The 24,979-nt window shown below is 33.8% G+C and overlaps 1 protein-coding gene across 4 annotated transcripts in view; it reads left to right on the plus strand.

Annotated features, from left to right (window-relative positions):
• The window catches only part of Ten-a (Teneurin-a transmembrane protein), a 1,182,291-nt gene extending 1,159,516 nt beyond the window's left edge, over positions 1-22,775 (plus strand). For all 4 annotated transcript variants that reach the window (XM_073974235.1, XM_073974237.1, XM_073974238.1 and 1 more), the window contains 2 exons: positions 1,258-1,766; positions 18,766-22,775. In XM_073974235.1, the coding sequence (XP_073830336.1) occupies positions 1,258-1,766; positions 18,766-22,709 (4,453 nt within the window). In that variant the 3' untranslated portion in view covers positions 22,710-22,775. The remainder of the gene's footprint in view (positions 1-1,257; positions 1,767-18,765) is intronic.
• The last annotated feature ends 2,204 nt before the right edge of the window (positions 22,776-24,979 follow it).

Consider the following 24,979-nt stretch of genomic DNA (forward strand, 5'->3'; position numbering starts at 1 on the left):
TAGACAAATGTTTGTCTGTCCAGGTTTTTGCTCTTTCGGTCCTATTATTTTTCGGTTTTTTTTTTTACTTTTTCAAAATGTGTTGTTTTACAATGAACATAGATTTTAACGCCTGAATAAAACTGCTAACAATAGTCAGAGTATAGGAATAGGAATAAACACAATACCTGGAGGAGATAAACACAATTTCATATGTTTAATCTGTCGCTTGATGTTAGTCAAGTTATTTTTGATTTCTTGTAGTACCCCTTCTATATCTCCATTTTTAACTACAACATTTTGCAAATAGAGTTGTGGGGAAAATTAGATTTATGATGTTTTACAAAAAAAAAGAAAATACATTTTATATTGACTAATGAACTAAGGTCGTTAACTATTCAAACAAATATTTATAACAATATAGTTTTATAAACTATTAGTTTTAGTAAAACTTTAAATGTGATAAATATAAAAAACAATTCATTGATTTTGGTGCATACTTTTAGGATAGCATATGATTAATCCTTACTGGCTTAGTAAAGTACATGGCCCAACTACCAAGGTAGTGGTGTCACACCAGCTGTTCGAATATGAAATGTCAAATCCCTTTATAAAAAAATTATTCTTGTTGTAATTTCCCCAACAACATAAAGAAAATTTTGACATAACATATTTAACATTTTACGATGTATAAAACCACTGTCACTATCCAATTTCTTCTAAATGCTATTTTTGTACAAAATCCTGATTAGTTCCTTGCCATTGTTTGGTTTTCAGCGCATTTTCCCTTGCTACATTTTTATTGGTTCCATTTATCCCCATCCCTCTTCTTTTTTGTTGTTCCTCAAAACCGCAAAAGTTATCATTTAACAAACAGTCAGGTATTTTAGAGACAAACCGAAAAAAATATTTTCCAAATGTTAAGAGATAAAAATATTTTATACAATTTCCTCTCTAAATGTTATATGAAATTAAATGCTCCTAACGAGTTTGTGTGTTCGGTTTGTTTTGTTGTTGTTAAATTTCCGGGAATAAACTAAAATAGTTTAGTTTTCAAATTGTATTTAAAAGGCGGATGTATACGGTTTACATTTAAATTAAATTTATTTTAATACGTTGCCATACATACATATATATTTATTGGTGTTGTTGTAAGTTTGTAACACTTTGACAATATTTTGTAACTAATGGCATTTTTTCTACTCTCTTTATGCAACAACGAACAACGAATGATTTTCTAAAATCACATACACGCACATAACCGACTTTAACCAACAGAGCCTTAACATGTGACTGCACAAATGGTGCTGGTCTCAATGCTTCAACATCCGGCTTTAATTCAAATAGCCCTGCTGGCGGCGTTGGCAACTCTTATTCAACGACTAGCAATCCCACAAATCGCAACAATGGCGGCAGTGGCACCACGCCTACAACACCAGCCGGCAGCGGAAACGGAAATGGCGGTTTCAATGGCAATTCAGCGTCTGGCAATTCGGCTAGTGGCAGTACTGGTGGTGGTTGCATTTGTTCACCAACGTCAGGATTAGCTGGCATTGTGTCTGGTAATCTTATGTCAACTGGTCCCACAACAACTACCACTGTATTGTTGGGTGCTAAAACAACTACAGCAGCCGGTGGTCTTGGTTCGATATTAGGTTCATCGGGTACCCTTAACGATGATGGTACATTGAGCAATGCCGAAACACTGTTATCATCGAATGCACGTTTCCAGGCAATATCTGCAATAGCGGTTGCCCAGGATGGTGTAATTAACGTGGCCGATCAAGGTAAGTTATAAAGTATGTAAGTAGTTGTATTTGTTAATGTGTGTGTGGGATGAAATTCTGTGGATATTTCAAGAAGAAATGACAGTTAATTAATCAGGTCTTTATAAACATTCTGTGAAACATCGGAAATTATTTTTAACCCTAAGCAAAATTGTATTTAAAAGAATGGATTATCTGATACCTCATTAAAGAGGAAAATATTTTCCCGTAGATAATTGTGTTGAATATTTCGCAAAATATCATCATATCAGCAAAATTATTTTAAAGAAAATGTGAATAATTTTATCCACAACCTTTTGATAGTCTTGTCCTAAAACTTATCAGCAAACGTGAATTATTTCATTCACTATTTAAGAAATTATTATCCACTACGTATGTATATAATTTTACCCACCAATGTTGATAACACTATGCAACACTGAAAATTCAAACAACTTATAGTATGAATTTTTTGAAAGTATATATTTAGACCACAAAAATATATACTTGCATCATATATTTTACAACACATATTTCAAACACAGTTCACACCAACGGTTTATTCTCGCATTTCGGATTTCACTACATTATTGACATTTTTATTAAATCGTCGTTGAAAATACATTCCATCCTGGAATACTTTTCCAAAAGAAAATATTCAGAAAAAATTAACGGTTTTTGAGATACGGTGCGAAATGTATACAAAATTATGACACTTTTGCATATATTTTGAAATTTGAGGCAATAAATATGGGTTTTCGAGTTCATTATTTCTCCAAATCCACAAATTTGCTTCAGAGGTCAGAAGAAGATTCGCATTGGTTTTAGAGATATAGCCGCGAATTTCTTTAAAAACTCAATATTTAACCATGTTTACATGGGCCATAAGATCCGAGCTGGATCTGACACAACAAAACCCAACTAGGGCTTCTTGTCGTGTGGGTCTGTACTTTCAAAAAAATCCTCAGTTCGAATTGTTTGCACAAGATCATCTTAAAAATGTTGCACAGTGTAGTTAGTAGCTTTGTTCCTTTACTTTTTTAATAGTAAAAGTAGCAAAAGAGAGAACTGTCAAAATTGCTCTCACGTAACGAGTTTTGGACAAAAGTAAAGGGACGGAAAAAATAGTATATCTGGCAGTAATGTCAAAAAACGAACCCTTCCGCTTAAAAAAATTACAACAACAAAATAAATTTCACTATTTTTTTACTTCTCTGGTTTAAATTTTTTATTTCGCTGTTATTTTTATTTTGCTTTGACTGTGGGAGTTTTTTATCTTTTTTTTGCCTTAATTGTCGAATAAATATCAAAGATTTTCCACTTTTTACACCACGAAATTTGTCGAGCAGGAAGTAGTAAAAGAGGAAGCCGTTTTTGCCAACATCTTGGAAAATCGTATTCAATAGTTGGGAAAATGTGATCCAATATTTGGAAAGAAGTATCCAATATTTTGAAAAATATTATCCAATATTTTGGAAAATATTATTCAATATTTTGAAAAATGTTATTCAATATTTTGGAAAATAATATCCAATATTTTTAAAAATACTATCCAATATTTAGGAAAATATTATCCAATATTTTGGAAAATGTTATCCTATATTTGAAAAATAGTATAAAATATTTTGAAAAGTATAATCCAATATTTACGAAAATATAATCCAATATTTTGGAAAATTTTATCGAACATTTAGAATTTAGTATCCAATATTTTGAAGAGTATTATCGAAAATCTTGGAAAATATTATCGAATATTTTAGAAAACTATCAAATATGTGAAGGAAATGTATATAATATACTGGAAAATATTATCCAATATTTTTTAAAATTTTACCAATATATGGAAAAAATTGTCTAACATTTCGGAAACTATTATTCGAAAATATTAATCAATATCTGGCAAATTATCCAACATTTGGAAAACATTTTATAATATTTTGGAAAATATTAAACGATATTTTGAAAAATATTATCCAATATTTTGTCGAATTTGTATCCAACATTTGGGAAAATCCAATCCAATATTTTTAAAAATATTATCCAATATTTAGGAAAATAATAACCAATATTTTGCGTTTTTTTCAATATTAAAGAAATGGTACACAATATTTTGAAAAATATTATCCAATATTTTGGAAAATATTATCGAAAATATTCCAATATCATGGAAAATATCTAATATATGGGAAAACTTGTCTAATATTGTGGAAACTGTTATCCGAAAATATATTTCTATATTATTGAAAACTATGCAATATTTGGAAAATATTAACCAATCTTTTTGAAAATATTATCTCATACATAAAATAGAATATACTATATAATTTGATCTTTATATTTAAATTAAAAATTGTTATATCATTTTAAATTTTTATTATATTTTTTCCGATTTCTCCGTTGCCATTTCCATTTTCTTACTCATCCCAGATCAATTTTCCATTAAAACCAATGACGAACCCCTCTAAGTATATTCTATTATCATAGCACAGCCTAAAACTATGCAATGATTCTTAGGGTGATTTTGGCATTTATTTTTCTGGAATTGTATTAAACAATAAAGAATGAATAGAATACAATAGAAATTCATAATAAAAACTAACCTCAGGCAAGTAATTTATGTCGAAATTACTTTTCACACTTTGTTGGCTTTACATACAAAGGGAGAAACAAACAAAAAGATAGGCAAATGACATAGATTTTTCTCCTAACAGTATTCACAATTATTCTTAACTTTGTACAAATTTCAATGAAATCTAACTCAAATTAAGAATTCATAAAAGAATTTAAATACCACAAAGTAAAAAACCTCAGAAGATAGTTTTTGTGTCGAATAAATTTTGCAATTTCTTCTTAGTAGGTTTTCTTCCTTTTTGTCCAACAGTCAGCAAGCCAAGTTATAGGCAACACAAAAAAAATTGAGAACTAAAAAAAAGAAATCACAAGAAAAACCACAGAAAATATAGCCTTCAGCTTTAGACAAATAAAATCCAAGCAAGTGATTTGGAAAACAATAATATTCTCATATTATTGGAGCATGAAAACGAATATTCGAAATCGATTTCACACACATTCACTCACATACAGTTTTTTTCTGCAAATATTTCTTCATATGTTGTGTGTGGAAGGCAGAAGGTAAAAGGACCAGCAGAAGATGGAGAATAAAGCAACCATTTATGACAATTGTAATGATTATTTTTATTATTGTACCATTATTGTACCCACACATACACACACTTCAGTTGCCATTTGTCCTAAGTCAATTGAGTGGAAGAAGTGTTACAGCTGCTAAATGTGGTCTAAAGAAGCAAAACAACAAAACGCAATTATGTACCATTAAAAGGGTATATTAAATACAAATGAGTTTTTTGTTGAATTAAGCTTTAAGCAATTTTTAGTAAAATTATGTCATTCTTTTTTCCATTGTTGGTATAAATTTAGATTTGTTTTTGTGCGTCCACCTTTGTATCCTGTTTCCTTTAAATGTTTTCCGGCCTTAAGTATGGTTGTTAACATTAACAAAACAAATTTTGTTCAAAATCTAGAAAAGAACGGAGTGGGAGTGAATTGCAAAAACTTCTTCCTTTTCATTTTTGTTGTATTTTCATCTATGACATTTAGAATAAATGCTAATGTATGCATATGTTAGAAGTTTTCTGCTCTTTGTCCTGGCAATTTCTATGAAATATGCCATTTCTCTAACACACATACTCACGTATAGACAGACAATCATTAGCTTTTTTCACACTTTTGGCACAAAGTGCCAATTTACTTTTACTGACAAAATGCTAACGGAAGTCAAATACGAACTTCCGACATACTCACAGGCACACTCACTCGGGCCACCAACGACCATATTTATATATTTGAGACACTGAGGAGGAAAACAAGCTTTTTTTCTACCTTCCTACTAGCTGGGAATCATGGGAAAATTCTATTACCTCTTAGTGTATTGGGGTAGTAAACACAAAGGAAAAATAAATGTTTATATTTCCATATATACATACATACATATGTGTGTGTCTCTCTATGTATCATTTCCTCTCAATATGTTAGAAAATGCTGATTATTACAAATTTTGCCTACGTCAAAAGACCATAGAGAGCTGTTTGTATTAATGCTGTTTGGTTTGGTTTTTTGTTGCTTTCCTTTTCATCTTTCCCAGGGTGTGAAAAAGGCCATAGAATCACCATAAATTGCTTGACTTTCTTTTCGTCTTGTTTGCAAAATAAAGGCAAATTCGTGTGATTTTATAGTTGACAGCCAATAAGTAGACATTAGTTTTTGTTACACGTTTAATAGCTCCCCAAAGTATGCTTATAATATTGTCAGTGGCAATTAATTTTAGGGGGGATTTAGGTCTTTAATTTGAACGGAAGTTACCGGATGAAAGGAAGAGAGGTGTTTTTGTTTATTATTCTAATAGAGAATAGTTAAAGGAAAGTGATGACTGTGAGTTGATCGGAACTAGCTCACATCTATTGGCTTAGGAGAATAAAAAAAATATTGTAAAGAAGACTTCAGAACGAGTTAAGTCTACGCTCCTTGATATAATTAGATCACTTCCATTTGTAGCTATATATTACAAATGGTCATATCTGAGTTTGATACGAATGAAAAGCTTAAACGGCTGTTAAATGGGACAATTTATTATATTCCAAAGCGAAGAGAAGTGTGCGCTATACAAAAAAATTACTAATATGGATGACAACGAGTTCGAAATATTGCATAATTTTAGGCTTATGGTAGTATTTCTTATATTATTGAATACTTTTAGGCTAAGATCGATGTTTTACAGTGATTTATTTAACTTCTTTTTATCTCTGTTTAGTTCAAATTTAGTAACTAATTTTTAACACAGTTGCAGTTGACAAATCAAAGTACAACTTTGCACACTTCTCAGACCTGGATAGCAGTACATGAATATGAAACCAAAACCAATATTGGTCAATTTGTTCCTACAGCCCCCATATAGCGGTTCAACCAGATTTTAGTTACTCTGAGGATTTTGTCGTCATTATTAGCCTGAATTTGGTTGTAACTTGGCATTCTGAGTTCCCAATGGTACAGAAACTTCTATATATTTACATCTTTGAAATGTATTTACTAAAAAGATAAAAATAAAAAAATATGATTATTAATATGACGTAATGCTAAAGTTGGGATTATCATAAAGGTATGCAATAATATAAAAAATAATTTAAAAAAAAGTTACAGTGCTTCATTTATAAATGCACTAAAAACAAGAAAATATTTTTTCTCTTAACCTCAATAAGTATATTTCTCTTCATGATGTATCTCTCAAATAAAACGCTTGCCGTTTATTGCCATTTAATTTTGTCTCCATTTTTAATTTTATTTTGAGATGCATGATGGATCATGAAGGAGAGTATACTTATTGAGGTTAAGAGACAAATTATTTTCTTGTTTTTAGTGCATTTAAAACAATGGGAGGCATTGTGAGTGTCGTGAGCGTAAATTTACTCTCTCACAACTTGTGTAGACCCTTGATGCTCAAAATAAAAAAGAGAGTAAAGTAGTGAGAGAAGTACAAGAAAGTTTGTATCAGCATTCAGTGGTTGCTAGACCTGTGACCAGTAAACATGTGGCGGGTGTGTCCGGTTTTGTTCAGTGTCCCCACTAAAATTATGCGTATATCCATGTACATGTTTACTTGTCGGCTGCTCAACGACGACTGATTGTTATTCTCACATATGTTAACGTATATGGATGATCTCGGCTGGTGTAGACACTTTAACTGGTGGTGAGCGACAGTAAATTTACTCTCACGACACTCACAATGTCTCACACTGATTTATAACAATGGAAGGCAACATATTTTTCTATTGCATACTTTAGGGGGTGTCATTGTGTGAGTGCTCTGTTTTTTCACTTAGTAGAATTGAGTGTGTGAGAAATGTTTACACACACAATTAAAAATGGGAGCCCCATTGCCAACCATTGATTTATAAATGAAACACTGTAACTTATTTTTATATTATTGTATACCATTAGGATGATCCGATCATATTACTTTTCTATTTTCTTTCTTTTCTATTTCTTTCGACAAACAAACCTAGAAATATCCATTATTTGAAGGTCGCTTTGATTGTTATCATGATTTTATCCAGACAAAAATGTGTGGTCAGCCTTGATATCTAGGTTTGGAATACTTTTGCAACCAAACTGACAGAGATGAGTAATTTCTGCAAACAAACTGACAACTTTGCAACATTTGAAAGTCGCTTTGATCATATTCCTGATTTTATCGATTATATTCCTGATTTTTTTTATGAAAAATGTTGTGAAGAATTCACATCTATAAGTGTCACTTCTACCCTTTCCTGCAGGCCTATTCTGTAACCTTTATCGATTGAAAAGTTGTTAAAATTTCTTTTGTTTTTGTAACAACTACAAAACAAACAAATTAAATTGTTGTAAAATAAACAATGGGTAAAGTTGTTAAAAAGTTACAGAATAGGCCTACTGAGCACCATAATAAAATATTACAAAGTATCAGCACCACCTCAACTAAGTACTCATTAAGTTGACAAGTATCGAAATATTTGACAAGACATTTTGTATAGCATACTTCAAGACCAACAAATAATTGACTTTTGTATTGCTTTTTCGGGGGTAAGGCAAGCAAAATTAAATTAAACAAAATTTAAATTAAATTTTAAAATTTAATTTTTATCACTAAAAATTTATTGAAATAAAATATAAAATTCTTTGAAATCGAATTTTAATATTTATTGCCTACTTCTTGGCGCAGAACAAATTACTCAAATATTCATGAAATTAAATTGAATTTATGAAATACCTTAAAACTAATTTTCTTACCAGTTACTTTGGTGACGATCAGAGCCAATAAATCCAACAACAACCAATAAAATATCATGATAAATTACCTAACAATGTCTTATTGTATCGTGGGCCTTCGTACGGCAACTTAGCAACACACTACTTTAAAATTCTCCTTGTTTTTTTCCTTCATTTTGTAATTCAAGCCCAAGCATTATGGAATTGATTTTGCCTTATCCTTACCAAAGGACCATAAACTAACTACAATATATAGCAAAGCATCCATTTTCACAAAAGGAAGGTATACATTTGTGCTTATTATCCTAGCTTTTTTAATTAGATAAGCAACTCAATGTAATTAATAAATGTCTGGCTATGGAGTTTTTTTATTCTGGTTTGTGTGCTGTACTTTTTCTTCATTTGCTCTAGACCTTGGTTATACACAAGGGGTATCGTACAAAACTTATGACCATAAGGCATAAAAAAACTACATGGCGAGTGCAAACTGTACCTTGAACTATACAATCATGATCATCCTTCTTCTTCTTTCCAACCATCTATACCAAATCCTTTGGCCTTTCTGTGTGGGGAACAAAAGGGAGAATATAAAAGAAACTGAAGCTGAAAATCAATAACAAGCAATTAATCAAGTTACTTAGCACAGCACATGTTTAAGTTTTATGCCCCAGCCAAGGTATGGAAGAAGAGTATTAAGCAACACCTAAAAATATGCTTTAGGTATAAAGCAGAAGAAGATAAAGTAAAGTAAAAAAAATTGAATTGCAAGTCTTGTTAATTTGCTTGTGGAAAAATTGAGGTATTACCCGGGGGACAGTAGATTTTTCAAATCAATCTTATTAGCTGAAACTTGTTGGCAGAGTATTAATCAAGATTTCTCCTTCTTCTCTTTTAACCCCACAACTGAGAACATTTTGCGATTTGTTATTTTCAACATTTATTAATAAAGTGCTGAATTTTATGTTTTTCTTCATAATTTGAACATATTATATTGTGTGGATAAAACAAAATTAGTTGTAATGAATTGCCGAGAAGAATGGGAATCGATGAGAAGAATGAAGAATACCGATTTCAGTTAGGGAAACAAAGCACATTTCAGGGGTTTAGTTGTGTTGTTATTATGATTAGGTATTTTGAAGTAGTTGTAAATGACTAATATAATATAAAGGTAAGCTTTTCTTCAGCACTTGAGTGACCATATAAATAATTAAAACAAATATAGGGGTATGTTTAAAATTATTTCAGAAGTCACTATTCAACCTTTCAACTTAGATTTTTTTATGTATTGTAAAAACTTTAATTTTGTAGAAAAAAAATAAATTTTTAAATGTATTGTAGGAGATTTTGTACCGTTTTCAACGTTTTAACTTATTTTCGAACCGAACAGTATTTAAACATGGTCCTGCGTTTTTAACGTTTTTTTACGAAAATAACTGGTGGATTTTATTGTGAATTTTAGAGTAAATTTTATTTAGCATTTACCTTATTTGAATAAAATTTAAAACAACAACTACTGTATAGAATTTCACTCACTGTGTTCCCTGCTTATTTTGTTATTGCTTATTTTGTTGTACTCTCTCTCCCTCATAGTTGTTTTTATCATTCAGTTTTAACTGCATTGTGACGCCAGGGGTAATAAACCCTTCTACTCTGTAGTATTTATTACATCTGTCTTATTTGTTGTTTACGTTCATCCGTCAGTTTGTATGTGTGTATGTCTATTTGCAAATAGATGAACATTTTGCTTGACTATTAGAGAATATTCCAGATTGAGGATTCTAGAACAGGATATGATTCAGCGAGGGAGTATAAGTACAGGAGAATAGCAGGTGGGAGAGTGAGTTGTAAATCATATCGCGAACTAAACCCCACAGCTAATTAAAATGTAACCGAAGTAAATAGAGTTGTGTGCTTAGTAGAGTCAAGCTGTGTACTTAGTAAAGTGTGATATGAATCATTGAAGTAAGGTCAATAAAACATTGTAGGATCGTAATCTAAACGTACACTCGTGTCATTTTGGTACGAATCGTATCGGATAATAAAACAATGTCTACACGGCGTTAACTTAAACCTACCCAGCAAAAATACCCATTACAAAACTCATTACTAACACAAACAAGTAAAAATTCATTAAGTTCTGCCAGCCCAAGCTTTTTATACCCCCCACCATAAAATATTCTTAACTAAAATTGAATAATGGGTTTCCTTTCCTGTCCACAATTTTAGGTTCGACCACGGTTACCCCAAAAATGCCTAAATTATCTAGTCAAAAAAATGTATTCAATCAGGTGGAACCTTAATATGGGGGTTATATCAAAGTGTGAGTCTGCCTATCTTGACAATTTTTAGCGGAAAAGTTGTGTAACTGCAGGGAACCCCAAATGTCAAATTAAGGGTAGTTCCGTCGAACAATGTACCTAAGACCCTTAAAAAACGAAAATCGGGAGGTACTGTCATATGGGGGATATACCGAAACATGTACCTATGTTGAAAATTTTTAGTAGGGAAGTTGCGTGACCACAGAGAAACTCAAATATCAAATTCCAGATAGTTCAATTAAAAATTGTAACTAAAACCTTCAAAATACCGAAAATCGGAAGATACCGTTATACCGGGCCATACGAAAACATGGACCTATGTTGACGATTTTTAGTGAAGCATTGACCACTGAGAACCTCAAATGCCAAATTACAGCTAGTACGGTTAAAAATTTTAGCTAAGATCCTCGGAATATCGAAAATCGGAAGGTACCGTTATATGGTGGCTATACCAAAACATGGACCTATATTAACAATTTTTAGTAGGGAAGTTGCGTGACCACAGAGAAACTCAAATATCAAATTACAGATAGTTCAATTAAAAATTGTAACTAAAACCTTCAAAATACCGAAAATCGGGAGATACCGTTATACCGGGCCATACGAAAACATGGACCTATGTTGACGTTTTTTAGTGAAGCATTGACCACTGAGAACCTCAAATGCCAAATTACAGCTAGTACGGTTAAAAATTTTAGCTAAGATCCTCGGAATATCGAAAATCGGAAGGTACCGTTATATGGTGGCTATACCAAAACATGGACCTATATTAACGATTTTTAATGAAGAAGTTTCGTGACCACTGATAACCTCAAATTTCAAATTACATTTGGTTCGGTTAATATTTTAGCTAAAATCCTCAAAATACCGAAAATCGGGAGGTATTGTTATATGGGGGCTATACCAAAACATGAACCTATGTTGACGATTTTTAGTGAAGAAGTTTCGTGACCACTGAGAACCTCAAATTTCAAATTACATCTAGTTCGGTTAAAAATTTTAGATAAAATCCTCAAAATACTGAAAATCGGGAGGTACCTTTATATGGAGGCTATATCAAAGTGTGGACCTATCTTGACAATGTTTTATGGAAAAATTTTATAACTGCAGGGAACCTCAAATGTAAAATTATTGGTAGTTCCGTCAAACAATGTAGCTAATACCCTCAAAGTACCTAAAATCGGGAGGTACCGTTATATGGGGCTATACCAAAACATGGGTCATGTTGACGATTTTTGTGAAGAAGCCTTGTGACCACTGAGAACCTCAAATATCAAATTACAGCTAGTTCAGTTAAAAGTTTTAGCTAAAATCCTCAAAATACCGAAAATCAGGAGGTACCGTTATATGGTGGCTATATCAAAACATAGATCTATGTTATCAATATTTATTGAAAAAGTTTCGGGACTACTGAGAACCTCAGATGTCCAATTACAGCTGGTTCGATTAAAAATTGTAGCTAAAACCCTCAAAATACCGAAAATCTGGAGGTACGGTTATATGGGGGCTACACGAAAAGATGGACCTATGTTGTTGATTTTTAGTGAAAATAAATGTTGTGATCACTAAGAACCTTACATGTCAAATTGCAACTAGTTTTCGTTGAAATATGTATCAAAAATACTCAAAATACCGAAATTCGGGAGGTACCGTTATATGGGGGTTATACCAAAACGATATAGTCCATCTTCGAATTTGACCTGTCTAGGGCAAAAAGACACTTTGGTGCAAATATAGCGTTCTAGCTCAATTATTGTGGACGCTAGATTGATTACAACAGACGGACCCTATATCGATACGGAATTTGATCTTGTTCAGAAAAATATATCGTCATCATAAATGCCCGAAGACGTAGCTCCATAAAAGTCAATATTAGGTTTTTGATTAAATCAATACATACGGCTAAAGTACATACCCTTGCAAAATTTCAAGCTTCTACGTTAAATATAACGATCCTAATCAAGAAAATGCATTTCGGAAAATGGTATAACATTGCAGATTTTGTTGTAATGACGGATCCCAAAACCAAGCGTTTCAGCGGTTTTGGTTTCATTACTTACTCCCATTCGTATATGATTGATAATATCCCATATATGTACACGCCTACACACAAGATTAATATTCCATAAAACAGTTTTTCATTTTTTAAAGTTTTTTGCTTCTCATGTAAAATTATTATTTTGTATTTACGACTTTTGGCATTTATGGCGACGATATACTTTATAGAGTACCAAGTTATTACTTCAATGCGTTACTATGGTGGATGGTATACAAATTAGGTCCCATATCATTGAGCTAATATGAATCGGTGTGCACTCATTAATATGAGGAGTCTCTCTTTTCTCTTCGATGATGTTTGTGGGAACATAATGCTCATTCAAGAAGCTTTTAAAGTAGCATTGGTTGTTCAACGTGTTGAGTAAATTGTTTTACTATTTCTTCCACAACAATCGTTTCCCAAAAACTTTATTTAAATTTAAATAGGCATACTTTTAGGCGCTTCCAGCAAAGGCCATACCGCAATGCAACTTTTGTTTTTGTGCCTTTTTTACCATTTTTTCCAATCGCTTGCAATTGCATTTTTTATCAGTAACATTGTACAAAAGAAAAAAATAATAATAATTTATATTTCACTGGAAAACAATTATTTTCGCCATGTTCAGCCATTTTTTGGGCCATAGCTATCTGCTACATGCAAAAACAAAACCGACACCGAATGAAATACAAAAAAATAATCTAGACCAACCACAATTTTCCACTTGTTTACTATTAGTTGCCTTCGTTTTTTGGTGTTTATTATTATTTTTTTTTTTTTTTACTTTCTTTGCGAACAATTTTCATTGTTTTCTTTTTGAATTGCGCCACTAAAACTATTGTGGAGGGCTACGACGCTGTGCAGCAGGACCGAGCTGGGTTCTTGCGGTTATTATTATTGTTGTATATCATAGTTACATTTTATTGTTGTTGGTGCTGTTGCTTGTTTTTGTTACCATAATTTATGTTGACTGTTTGCTACTATTATCTTTGGAGGTTTTTTTTGTTGTGTTTGTTACTGTTGTATTATTGTTAGTTGTATTTATTTTTCAAGAACCGTTGTTTTTTGTTCTTTGTTGCACTCGGTATTTGTGTATTCATTATTTTTTTTTTTTTCTTCTCCTTCTCCTGGTATAAGAAAATGAAGTAGGTTATATCTAGGCACTGTGGTGTTTATGATGCACCACCCACCTACTTACCCCCCGGTACCTACTGTGCATGTAAGGGGGCCAACAAAATGATTATTGTGCTCTTTTCGCCGCCAATTGTTCTCTATGCTATTCATTGTCGTCCTTTAGCTGTTTGCTGCCATTGTTGTCCATGTACAGAAAAAAGAAGCAATGTGTAGTTGCCTTAGCTATGCCGCCTGTTTCTTTATTTTTTCGGAGTCGTCAGCTTAGTTTGGTGTTCGCATTGTAACATTCTTAACGTTTGGTGATGGTGTTTAGTTTGTTGCCTGTTTTTTGTTACTTTCTTCTTTTGTCATATTGTAGTTTCCAGACCTCCCGTTGTAGCGTTGTTTGCTATTATCCTTATTCATTGGAATTTGTTGTTGTTTTTGGTTTTTTCCTTGGATATCTTTGAAAAAAATTGAAAGAAAAAAATGCAGTACATTGACTCTTAATGTTACTTGCCTTTCGTTAGATTTTAGTTTGTCTGTTTTAGTTCCAGTTTTTTGTTATTTTCTTAATGGCGGATTTCCGCATTTGTAATTGTGATCTAAATTTATAAGAGATTGTAATAACAAAGAAGAAAAACAAGAAGAAAAAGATAGTAATAATTCTGAATTATATTTAGATAGACTATAATACTTGTAAAAGGAGACAATGTATGTACTTTGATAAAGATTTAAATTACTTTGATTTAATTTTACAAAATATGGTTCTGAAAAGAATATCCTTATCGAGACTTTTCAACTCATGGGTGAACGTTTTGAAATTAGAATCCGCTTCAGATAAAGGAGGAATTCTATTTGGAACTCCTCAAGTATTACTCAACTCATTTTTTTCTCCTGGGAAAACCTTTTTTAAATGTGCTAAGATATCCCCTATAAGGCAGCAAATTAAGTCCTTCGCAACTCCTTAAAGCAGTTTTGCTCAACTCGATGATAGTTTCGTTTTCATGGGGAAAATACTTAAGTTATCCCCGTGAAATAAATAAGGAACCAATTTAAATTTGGTATAGTATGTACCTTTAGGCACCTACACTACTTAGTGCATACTTTTAGGATAAGATTTATTTTACACAAAAATTACACATATTTTTCGTAAAAATTCTACATGTCGTACTAAATTCTAATTCCATCCATAACTGCGGAATATTCCCATTATTTATTTAAATTATTGCAAAAAAAAAAAAAAAAAAAAAAAATAAAGGACACTTTTTCATGCTTTTTTCCCCTTTGTCCATTAACATTTTTAATTAACCCCCTTTCTTGGTTTAAAATTATCATGTCTGTATTTAAGCGATTATTTTCTATAATGTTCTCGTTTCTATTTAGCACATTTTTCAATTATCCTTTTCCTTGCTATATCTCATGGACATACAATACACATACATGCATACATATATAGTTGAATTTAATTACATTAAATATCCCGTAAAGTGACCTTAACATTATCAACACAATATTCAGCTATGTTAAGGGGTAGGGGTTACATGGCAACCATCATTGCTTCACTTGTCCTTTGACAACAACTCTCTCTAATCGCCCAAGCATTGGAGGCGACCTCATAATTACAAGAAATACACAATAACAATCGCATTATGACCACTACTAACTAAAACTAGATTACACAATTTTCTTTTAGTTGGTTTTTCATACATATATACATTCATACATACTTACATATGTAGTAAAGAACCTAGTGCTAGGTTAATATTCTTGTCATTATTGCTGCTATAGTTTGGTTTCCACCGGAATAACATTACAAACTATTATGCTGAAAGCGTATGAATGTTGATGGTGGTTTGTCGATTTGAGAGCTAGCTAGTAGGTGGTAGGTATGGTATGTGGGCGAATTGTGGTAGCTGTCAAAGCTATCGAAACTAAATGAAGTGAAAAGCGATTATTACCAAAAAGAAATGGCATGTTCATGCTACACATCATTAATTCGTTAAAATTGATGATGATGATTATTATGATGATGGCGATCAGCTTGAACTGTATTGAAGATGTTTAGAATGTGAATGTGTGCCGACAAGGATAATGGTGATGTGGCTGTGGATGATGACACAGACGTTGAAATTGTTTTAATGATGACGGGATTTTGTGTCAATGTTATTCAAAGCCAAAAATAAATAGGAAACAGTAGCTAAAGGTTATAAATGAGAGGATATTGGACGAAAGGCAGGGAAACAGAAAAAGAGGGAGCTATTGTGAAAAAAATGATAAACACAAAGACGTGGCATTCTAATAATGGGTGTGGATTGTAAATAATATTAAATTTAGTTAATGTTATTTGGGTGTCATAATTAATCCAAGCATTTGTGCGGTATTGTGGGGATAATGTGGCAAACATATAGGCAAGATTTTTATACTAATTAAAGCAATACTTTTTGGGTTTGAGGAGAAAAGCTTTGCTTCTATGGACCCTTGCTGAGAAAACAAGTGCTCTATAGACCGATCCTGAAAGAGTGTGGGTTTCTATATAACATTTCTAAAACAGAGTGCGCTTCAATAAAACATCTCTGAGTGGAAGGATGCTCCTATAGACCCTCTCTCTGCTAGAAAGGGGGATTATATCGACCCTTTCTGAAAGAAAGTGCGCTTCTATAGACACTTTCTAAAAGAGAGTCGGCTTCTTTAGAACCTTTTTGAAAGAAAGCGGGATTCTATACACCCTTTCTGAGAAAAAACTGTTTTCTATTCTGAAAACAGCAAGCTTTAGACCTTTTCTTTCTCAAAGAAACTGGGTTTCTATAGACCCGTTCTGAAAGAAAGCGAGCTTCTATAGAGTGCTTCTATAGCACCTTTCTGAAAGAAAAGATGCTTCTATAGCACCTTTGTGAAGGAAAAGGTGAACGGTGCTTCTATAGCACCTTTCTGAAAGAAAAGATGCTTCTATAGCACCTTTGTGAAGGAAAAGGTGAAACGGTGCTTCTATAGCACCTTTCTGAAAGTAATGGTGCTTCTAAAGCAATGTTCGGCAATGTGAGCCACTGTTGTAGTTGTACCTACTCCTGTTCTAAAGACCTTTTCTGCTTCTATAGATCCTTTGGACTCATAACCTGTCTGTGTACAGATCATAGTTTAAAAATGCCTTAAGGGGTTATGCCTTATTGCGCACGAAAAACGACATTTTTCATGATTTTTTTGAAATCTATCTATCAATTTTTTTAAAGAAGATTTTGTTTTCATCTGAAAGATCACACCTTGAGCTACTTTCGGATTTTTTTGTGTTGAAAAATATTGCACAGTGTTCTGACAAATGGCCGCCTACGAAACACTCTTGTTTCTAAAGCAGTTTACGGCGATTTTGTTAAATTTGTTAGTGGTCATAACCCCTTAAAGTCTCTCTCACTATAACCTTATTCACCATTCTTTACTACTCTATCCAAAATTTACTTTCCATATTATATACTTTTGGGATGACATTTCTAATTTATGATATCGTGGTTTAAAATTTTATAATTTTATCATGAAAAATAATATTTAGTGAATACACTATACGCCATTAGCACTTTAAGCTAAAACAGTTTTGTTGTTGCTGGGCTTATATTAACTTGTCTTGAAGCTTGCCATGAATGCAAAACAACTTTTCCTTAGTAGCCATCAGTTTTCTGCTTAAAACCCTAACTATGACTCTTTAATGAGGCCGGTCAACCCACAAGGATGACGACTCTTTGGATAAATATGATTTCCTGGAGATGCCTCTCATCCCTTTTATGGTCATTACTTAAAAACTTTAGCATAAACTTGTGCTTTTTGAATTTTGCATTCAAACCATTCTTTCCTATCTTAGTCAACCACCAAAAAGATAAGTACAGCTACTTAAGCGAACCTAAGACAGAAATGGTGGAAATATAAGAATAAAGAGCATCCACCAACCATCCAACCATTGAATGCATTTTAGCGACCAACTAACCACGTAATCTGTTCAGGAAGTGTAGGGATTGTTATTAGATCTCCCACCTCCCTTTACCGCTTTTGGGATGCTTAGGCAAATTTCATCAGCATCAGAAAAAATCTTGAAGAAAGAAAGTGGGATTTAAACTTTAAGCCTACTTAAAACAAAAGATTATAATGCAAAAATAGAAAAAGAGGCATCTAGGGCGAGAGTTTGTCTGTTACTGGTACTGAAACGAGCGTTTGCTGTTGCAGTTAAAATCGATTAGGAAACCAAACAACTATTAAAAGGAAACGTTTTATTTCTTTTTAGTTTTTTTTTTCTTTCTTGATGAAAGATATTTTTGAATATGGACGAAATAAAATCTCAAACGGAAATATGTTGAAATGGAAAATTGTTGGGTGAAGCATGAAAAGGGAAATGAAAAAATAAATAATTTTTTTTATTGATAATAAAAAAACAAATGCAAAGCCATTGTGCGACAACTATTTGAGAATGTTTGAAAAATTATTTCTTAAATATAAAATAAAAATAAAAATATTTGGCTTATAGAACAGCGATAGGCACCATATATTTATATTGCATAATTTACGGGGTGCCATTGTGTGAGTGCCTAAAGCTGCTATAGAATTATTAAGGCGTACATGACGTATTGTTCTCATATGTTTTCTTTGAAAGTAATGCATACTTTTAGAAGCAAATTATCTTAACGTTTTTTAAATTAAGATTTTAAATTTAATTTCTAACGTTCTTTTTCCATTTGTTCATTTTATTTTTCAGGTTCCCTACACGTTCTGGCCTTGGAACACTATTTACCCTCGCACGATGAAAACGGCGAATTCCACATACCCTATCCACCCTCCAGCGAAGTGTATGTCTTCAATCGTTATGGACAACATGTGGCCACCAAGGATTTAACTTCGGGCAAGACACGTTATAGCTTCCTGTACTCCAAAAATACCTCCTTTGGACGTTTATCAACCGTCACCGATGCTTCGGGCAACAAAATACAATTCTTGCGGGACTATAGCAATGTCGTGAGCTCCATTGAAAATACCCAGGATCATAAATCAGATATACAAATCAATGGCATTGGTATTATGACCAAACTCACCGAAAAGGGTAGACAAGAAATTGAACTGGATTATGACAGCAACACGGGGCTATTGAATTCTCGATCATCGGGTGGTGAAACTTATATTTATCAATATGATGAATTTGGCCGTGTTACGGGAATGATTTTGCCAAGTGGTGAAATTGTAAGAATCACATCGCAGCTGGCTGATAACAAGGGATTGACCGTTTATGTACATGCCTCAGTGGAGTCGTTGTTCTCTCGTGAGAAGGGAGATACCAATGAGTTATTGGTTTTGGGTGGTGTACGTTCAACATTCCTGAAAAAGGGCCAGGAAAATGCCGATGCTGAAATTAAGCCCAACAATACTTTGGTCATTCATAGCTCCAATGGTGTTGTAGTGGAGTCGTCGGCGGTGGCGCGCCATCCACTCTTGGAAGCTGCTTTGCCCGTTGAAGCTGAAATGTTGGCCATGTGGTCACATCAAAGTGTTACCATGGGCGAGGGACTTACCAACAATATGTATTCCGTCTACAATCTGGTGGGTGATGTACGCAATCCCCAGCAAACCTTGAATCGTGAGATATGGGTTAATCAATCGCGCGTTATTGGTGTGGAATTTGATCAATTCACCAATCGTGAGACATTCTATGATATGAATCGCACTCCCATATTGATTGTGGGTTATGATCAATCCGGCCTACCGAAATCTTACTATCCCACCAATGGCTACCCTGTCAACTTGACCTATGATCGCTTCAATCGCATTGATGGTTGGGCTTGGGGTCCGGCGGAAATTAAATATTCCTATGATCGCCATGGTTTGCTATCGGAAATAACCTCGCAACAGGATGGCATTATTTCCTTTATCTACAATGATTGGAATCTATTGTCAGAAATTGGCTTGGCATCGCAGCGTAAATTTGTCCTGCAATATGATGAATCGGGCGGACTGAGACATGTGGTATTACCCTCCGGCACCAAGCATTCCTTCAGCATGCAAACATCAATTGGTTTTATCAGAAGTACCTATACTGCCCCGGGCAGTACGAAGCCGTATTTGCAACACTTCAGTCATTCGGGAGCTTTACTGCAAACCATATTCCCCGGTGATGGAGCTCGTATTCTATATCGCTACAATGCTGCAGGCCAACTGACGGAAATTGTCCACGGTGAGGGCAAGAGTGAATTTATTTATAACGATGCCACAGCAATGCCTTCCACAGTGTCGCATACAGAACGTGAACTAGAATATCGTTGGGATTTCGAATACACAGGAGGACTACTGACGGAAGAAAGAATCGATTTTGTGGCCAAGACCGGTTTGAGTAATGCCAAATTTACCTATGAATATGATACCGATTTCCGTGTGATCTCCATTCAAGGCCGTATTGGAGGACAAAATTTGCCGGCCCAGAACTTTGCCTATGATCAACGTACTGGTCAGCCAAGTATGATTGGACAATTTAAGCTGATGCATCCCTTGCTGAATCAAACTCAGGTGTATGATGGTACTGCCAGTTTTACACGTACCGTGGATGGACGTTTCATGGTCCAAAAAGTGGCCCTGTCCATACATCGTTTAGAAGTTTTCCGCATGGAATATTCATTTGGAATACATGGCCGCATTACCCAAACAAGGACCTACACACGCAACATGGCCGTAAATACCTATACCAATGTTAAGAACTATACCTGGGATTGTGATGGCCAATTGGTAGGTGTGGAGGCCCAGGAACCATGGGGTTTCCGTTATGATGATAACGGCAATTTGTTGTCTCTCACCTATCGTGGTAATACCATTCCCATGGAATACAACAATCAAGATCGTATTGTAAAATTCGGCGAAGGCCAATATAAATATGATTCCCGAGGCTTGGTGGCCCAGAATGCCAGGGAAGAACGGTTCTACTACAATACTCAAGGGCTGCTTGTGAGAGCCACCAAGAGAGGTCGTTTTGATGTACGTTACTACTATGACCACATGAAACGTCTGACAACACGCAAGGATAACTTTGGCAATGTTACCCAATTCTTCTACAACAATCAGCAGAGACCCTTCGAAGTGTCACAAATCTATTCACCAAGAGATGGCAAGTTGATGTCATTGACCTATGATGATATTGGTCATTTGATATATGCTCAAGTTTATCGCCACAAATACTATGTGGCCACCGATCAATCGGGTACTCCCATTATGATTTTCAATCAGTATGGTGAGGGTATTCGAGAGATTATGCGTTCACCATTTGGCCACATAGTCTACGATTCAAATCCTTATCTATATTTGCCAATCGATTTTTGTGGTGGTATATTGGATCAAGTTACCACCTTGGTGCACATGGCAGATGGACGGGTATATGATCCATTGATTGGTCAATGGATGACACCGAATTGGGAAAATGTGGCCGAAAGAATCCCCACACCCACCAAAATGCATTTGTATCGTTTCAATGGCAATGATCCCATTAATGTGGGCCATGATCGTAACTACCCGGCATCATTTACGGAGTGGATGAAAACAATTGGTTATAATGTGGAGAACTTAGTGCCGCAATTGAGTCGCAAGCTGTGGGAACAACCTTCACTCTGGGGTAGGGCCCCTCACAATCCAATTGCCATGGATTTGAAGCGACCCATGTATAGTGTACCTACCATGGCTGTGGAAAGTGGTTTCTTGGCCCACTTGAATATCAGACGTATGTCCAACTTTGAAGATTTGAATGCACCACCACGATCGGCCTTGAAATATGATGTTATGACACCGGGACCACGTAACATAGGCTCTGATACTGAACCACCATTTGGCAAGGGTATTGTGGTATCAAGGACAGCTGATGGCCAGGCCATTGTTTCCAGTGTTCCAGCTGCAAATGCCATTTACCGAGATGTCTATACCTCAGTATTCAATCGTTCCAAATTGCTGCCCTTCACCTTTGTGGTACACAATGCCCAGCAGGATTCTTTCTTCTTTGTCAAGGAAGAACTGTGGCGGGCCAGTGAAGATCGCCAACAACTGAAACGACTGCAGGGTCAAGTGAATACCACATTCCATGAAATTACCCGCGAAAACGGTAGCGGCACAAACTACTTGGATGTCAAGATCCATGGTCTACATGCTATTATCAATTTACGCTACGGTACAACGGTGGAGAAAGAGAAGCAACGCCTAATGCATCATGCCAAATTGACGGCAGTGCGCAAGGCATGGCATCGTGAGAAGGAGGCTTTGCGTAATGGCCTAAACAGTGAAATTGAATGGAGTCAACAAGAAATTGATGAAATCCTCAAACAAAATTATGCCAATAACTATGAAGGAGAATATATACATGATGTTAGCCTGTATCCAGAGCTAGCAGAAGATCCATATAACATTAAATTTGTCAAAAGAAAAGGTGCCACCGGTGGAGCAGCCGGTGTACCCAATAGCCGTAAGCGAAGAAGAAGAAGTATTCGTGAAAACACCACAGATAAAATAAGTCACGAATCAAATAAACTACTACTAAGACATGATCAACAGCAACAACAACAACAAAATGAAGAACAATTATTTTTAAGTGAGGCAGACAAGGAAAAACCAGAGATTAGTAACGATGATGTGAGGCGAACAACGACTGAGGACGATTGTTCACTGCATCATAGATGTTAGCTTAAATTTTAAATTTAAATATAACAATAAATTAAAATAATTAATAATAAAAAAACTAAAATAAAATAGAACAACACATTGCATAGGAACCACAAAAACCCAACACACAAACATTTCTGTTATATACTATAAATAAAAATAATTATAAATATTAAAAACAAAAACAACTCAGAAAAACCCCATTTAGTTAAGTTTTCAAAGAGAAATAAAACAAAACATAAACTAAGTTAAAATTAAAATAATTTCTAAAAAATTAAAAAAGCACACAAAAAACCAACCAATTAGCAACCCCTTTGCAGGGTAAAATATCCTTTTTTCATTATAAAATAAGATAATTGTTTATAAAATATTTTTTTTTATTATTTTTCTTGTAAGAAAACCATAAGAAAACACAAATTCTCTTTAATTTTGTATCTGTACAGTAGTGAATAAAAATAACTATAAATGAAAATTATATATACATACAATACAACTAAGATATTTATTTACCCCCTAAAAATTAAAAGAATTTAGTAATTAAGTTGAGAATTTATAAAAATTAAATATAAAACAAAAAAACAAAACTTGATATAATGTTTAAGAACAAAAAGGAAAAAAAAACATGGAACAGAAGGACATTATTGCTTTTATTTTTTAAATATCTATTTTAAACGAAATTAAGAGAAAATCCAAAGTAATTTGAGTTTTTAAGTTAAAAAAAACTACCTATGTGAAATAATTTATATAATTATAAACAATTTTTGTAATATATTTCTTAAACAAAATAATAAAGAACTGATAAATAATTATTATCAAAATACATGTATAAAATGAAATATCTACATTTAATTTTTTCAATTTTCTTTTATAAAATTGTTGTTGGCAAAAACAGGAAATTTACAAATGTTCGTTTGTCAGACGCCCGATACTTTCAGTTTTCTTGAAGTTCATGAACTTCAATTTCTTCTTGAACTTGTTCTTTTCACGATGGAGAAACAGTATTTTTAAAACACAAATTCTACAACAACAACATATGAAAATACATGCATGCGCTTAAACCAGCAATCAGCAACTCCTTTAAAGAGAGTTTCTCCCTCCACTCCCACATTTTAACTCATTGAAAAACCCAAGCACTCACACAATGACAACTGTGTTTGTTCAAATTTTTGTTTTTGTTTGCCGATTGCCGCGTTAAATCAGCAATCGGCAGCTCCTTTACTCGCGAGCAAGCGAAGAGAGTTTCTCATTGAAAAACCAAGCACATAAAAAATGACAACTGTGTTTGCTCAAATTGTTGTTGTTGTGTGCCGATTGCCTCTTTTATCATTTAATGTTCATAGGCGTGACACAGTGTGTAGTGTGTTTAGCACAGCAATCGGCACACAACAACAAAATCAAAATTAGGAGTATGCTCAAATCAGAGCTCCGAAATGCTAGATCGAGTTTCACTCTCTACTCGAATTCGAGCGGGAGTACTCTTGCTTGTATTTTTTATGACACTCGAATAAGAGCGTATATGATTTGCTCGATGTTGAGTGGGAGTAAAATACGCTCGAAATCAAGCAGATTTCACTCTTGCCGATACCGCTCTTTTATTTGTAAGTGTGGATATTTTCTCCAACGTCAGATGCAAACGAAACAAAAACAAATACGTTGAAGATCACTGTCACTAATCTGAACCAATAAAGCATACGATAGCATGGTGGTATCACACAAAACAAAAGAATAAAGAGTAAACTTCTTATAAAACTCACACTCATATTTTCCACCAGGAAATAAAATCGAGCAAATCGGAGCTCTGGTTACAATTGAATATACTCGTAAATTCACTTCAACAGTTCTACAAATAGTAAATATTTTCTCTCAGGTTATTTGTTGACTTTTGAATAACTCCTTTTTTGGTGCGTAGAGTAATCTCTCTTAGATATAATAGAGCTATGCCAGAGTTTTTTTCAAACCTAGAAACACGTCTGAAACTCGTTTTATGGTATAGCCAACTAATCCTGTTTTGACTTTTCTTTTATCTCCTCAATCCTAGCAAAACGCTTTCGTTTCATCGGTGTCTTCACTTTTGGATAGAGGAAAAAATCAGCCGAGGTCAAGTCCGTTGAATAAGGTGGTTGAGGTTTTGTTTTTGGTCAAAAACTGACGCACAAGCATCGATGTGTGAGCTGGTGCGTTATCATGGTAGAAAATCCGTGATTGTGGTTTCCACAAATCAGTGCGTATTGCTTATTTTATTGATGCACTCCGCCATTGCAGTCGCAATAATATATTATTCTTCCAAACCC

Source organism: Musca autumnalis, unplaced genomic scaffold (assembly GCF_047663935.1).
Source record: "Musca autumnalis isolate F117 unplaced genomic scaffold, ASM4766393v1 scaffold_3, whole genome shotgun sequence".
NCBI lineage: Eukaryota > Metazoa > Arthropoda > Insecta > Diptera > Muscidae > Musca > Musca autumnalis.